The sequence below is a fragment of the Triticum aestivum genome, chromosome 2B (assembly GCF_018294505.1).
Source record: "Triticum aestivum cultivar Chinese Spring chromosome 2B, IWGSC CS RefSeq v2.1, whole genome shotgun sequence".
In the NCBI taxonomy this organism is placed as follows: Eukaryota; Viridiplantae; Streptophyta; class Magnoliopsida; order Poales; family Poaceae; genus Triticum; species Triticum aestivum.
The window spans coordinates 78871932-78874789 of record NC_057798.1 but is presented as its reverse complement, the minus strand read 5'-3'; the positions used below and the strand labels follow the sequence as shown (position 1 = coordinate 78874789).

Below are 2858 nucleotides of genomic sequence, written 5' to 3'. Positions count from 1 at the left end.
ACTGGCTCGACGGGCAGTCGATCGCTGAGCTCGCCCCCTCCCTCTTCCGGCTTGTTCCTCGCCGCCACACTACGGTTTGCGCGGGCCTCGTGCAGCAATCCTGGATTGGCGACATCCATGGCAGCCTCGGGCCACAGGAGGTGTTTGAGTATGTCGGTGTTTGGCGAAAGTTACATGACATTACCCTCACCCCCGAGCCAGACCGCATCATATGGCGATGGACCTCAAAGGGTGTCTACTCGGCTAGCTCGTGCTACAAAGCTCTCTTCCATGGCTCCACTTCATCCCCATGTTGGCGTCTCTTATGAGAGAATTGGGCACCCATGAACAACAAAATCTTCCTCTGGCTTGTATCCCTCGACAGGTGCTGGACGGCAGAGAGACGGGTGCGCCACGGCCTCACCCAGGACACGGCGTGCATCCTATGCTCGCAAGAGACCGAGTCCGTCGACCATCTGCTCTCAGGGTGTGTCTTCTCTAGGATCACCTGGCATGAAATCCTATCGTGGTGCCGACTCATCACTCCACCGATGGATGGCGACACCGTCTTCTTCACGTGGTGGTCCAAGGTCGTCGATGAATCCCTGAGCTGTCTGCGGAAGGGTCTCAACTCCATCGTGGCGCTCACCGCTTGGTCCATTTGGAAGCATCGCAACGCGGCCATCTTCGAGAACCGGCGCCCCTCCACTGAAGACCTAATACTCTCGATCAAAGACGACGCCCGCCTTTGGGCTAAGGCGGGTGCTCGAGGGCTAGCCGCGATTATACCTGTAACTTGAACCTTGTGTCCCGAGGCTGAGCATCCTCCTCCCTCTGCTCCACCTTGCAACCTCCTAGATGCTGGCTTGTGTACGTCTGCGAGGGAGCATCCTTGTAACTTGTAAACACCCTTCTATCTATCAATGAAATGATACGCTGCTAAGCGTATTCACCAAAAAATAAGAGGAAATGCTCTAGATACATCATAGCACGAAGTTCGACCATGCCAAAGAGAAGTAAACAATGTACGTAGAGATATTCTAGAGAAACGTATGTGCGCAAGATCCTCTGAAATTAAGGTAGGCTATTACTAGCTGTGATTTGAAGTTGTAGCTTCCAAAGGATGGTTTCATACATCTACCACATTAAAGGGTGGAGATACATTACATTGCATCTTCGAAGACCTAGACACCTTCCTACATTGGTTCTCATTGTATTTTATGCCAAATTTTACCATAATGTAAATAACAAAATGTTCATGCATGTCACCAAAAATTATACCATTGGAAACTATGTTTAAATATGAATCTAACGATACAATTTTCTTGACATGCATTAACATTTTCTTAGTTAAATATTTGGTCAAAATTTGACACAAATTACAAAGGGGGCCAATAAATCAGGACGGAGGTAGGGAGAATATCTGGTACTCCCATCCCTAGGGTGCTCCCGGTGCTCCAAACTCGGTAGCACATTTTCAAATGTTTGAAGAATTCTGAAAAAAATCCAGCACATAGACACAACATCAATGCATGTTGTCAAAAAAATTCAAATCAAAATTCAAAACATTGCTTGAGATACAAAAATGACAAAATCGACATCAACGTGACAATGGGCCAAATCTAAAGCCCAACTTATGTTGTGTACTATTTACTGTCAAATTTGTCATTTATGTTTCTCAAGCTATGTTTCGAATTTTGGTTGCAAATTTTGTGACAACATGCATCGATTTTGTGTCTATGTGATGGATTTTTTTTCAGAAGTTTATGAACATTAACAATGTGATACCGAGTTTGGAGCACGGTGAGCACCCTAGGGGTGGGAGTACCAGATATACTCCCGACGGATGTAGTACTGTTATAGTCTCTTCGGTCCATATTAATTGACGTTGACTTACGACAATTAATTGTCGCTCATTTAATGCAAAGTTGTATGTTTGTATTAAATGAGGGACGACCAAAGGGACTAATGCATTCCACAAATGATAGGGCTAGCTAGCTTTATATATCTGGATAGGGAGTATGGCGAGGAGACCCCAAACAGAGCCAGAAGAGTTTGATCATCGACCATGGGCATGGCTATGGCCATGGGAGCAAGGTCAACGATGAAGAAGAGCTTATTGCTAATATTGTTTGTGTGCCCGCTGACCATCACTGTGACTGATTGCGCCAAGGACATCCCTGCCTCTGTTCCCCAGGATCCTCGTACGTAATAATTTGTTTACTTTTCTTTCTTTCAGTTTTGTTGAATAATTTTTGGGTTAAGCACGGGGATTGGCCATGGGATGCAGCAGGAAACAAAATCTGCGAGACCGTCAACAGAACATGGCCCTGGTTGAAGTTTTGCGGCAGGCACGGCACCTGCAATAAGCCATGCCGGGCAGAAGGGTTCGAGGAAGGCTACTGCGGCATGTTCCCCTACATATCGACCTGTTGTTGCACCAAGCACTGTCTCAGGGCCGCCCCTGGGCAGTCCGTGCAACCCATGCACAAAGGGGGCAAACAAATTCATGCCATTTTTACAGAATGCTGACTAATTGATAGGTTTGTACTTGGCATCAAACACAATAAACTACGCTATAAGGGCGAGTAACCGTGCGGTACACGTGTCCTTGTTACTGTGTTGAAGCGAGTGAAATAAAAAAGGGAAAAAACTTCGCACCGTCCTCGGGCTCCTCTCTCTCTCTCTCTCTCTCCAACATTCCTCTTTTCTACTGCCACCTTCACCGGCCGGTTCCTGCGAACTCCTGTGGTCTCCGCCGCCGTGTTGGCTACCAATCTCTCTGCCTCCTCGCGCTCTATATACTCCACCATGTCGATACGTCGATTCCATCCTCCTGTAGTTGCCTGAATCCGTTTTCCCCATCTAGAGTTTCGGTG

General features: G+C 47.2%; 1 protein-coding gene across 1 annotated transcript; it reads left to right on the top strand.

The window, feature by feature from the left end:
* Window positions 1–2019: 2019 nt before the first annotated feature.
* Window positions 2020–2641, top strand: LOC123040543 (uncharacterized). Its single transcript, XM_044463357.1, has 2 exons — window positions 2020–2183; window positions 2270–2641. Exons 1-2 carry the CDS (start codon window positions 2048–2050, stop codon window positions 2509–2511), a joined length of 378 nt encoding a protein of 125 aa, XP_044319292.1. The 5' UTR covers window positions 2020–2047; the 3' UTR covers window positions 2512–2641.
* The last annotated feature ends 217 nt before the right edge of the window (window positions 2642–2858 follow it).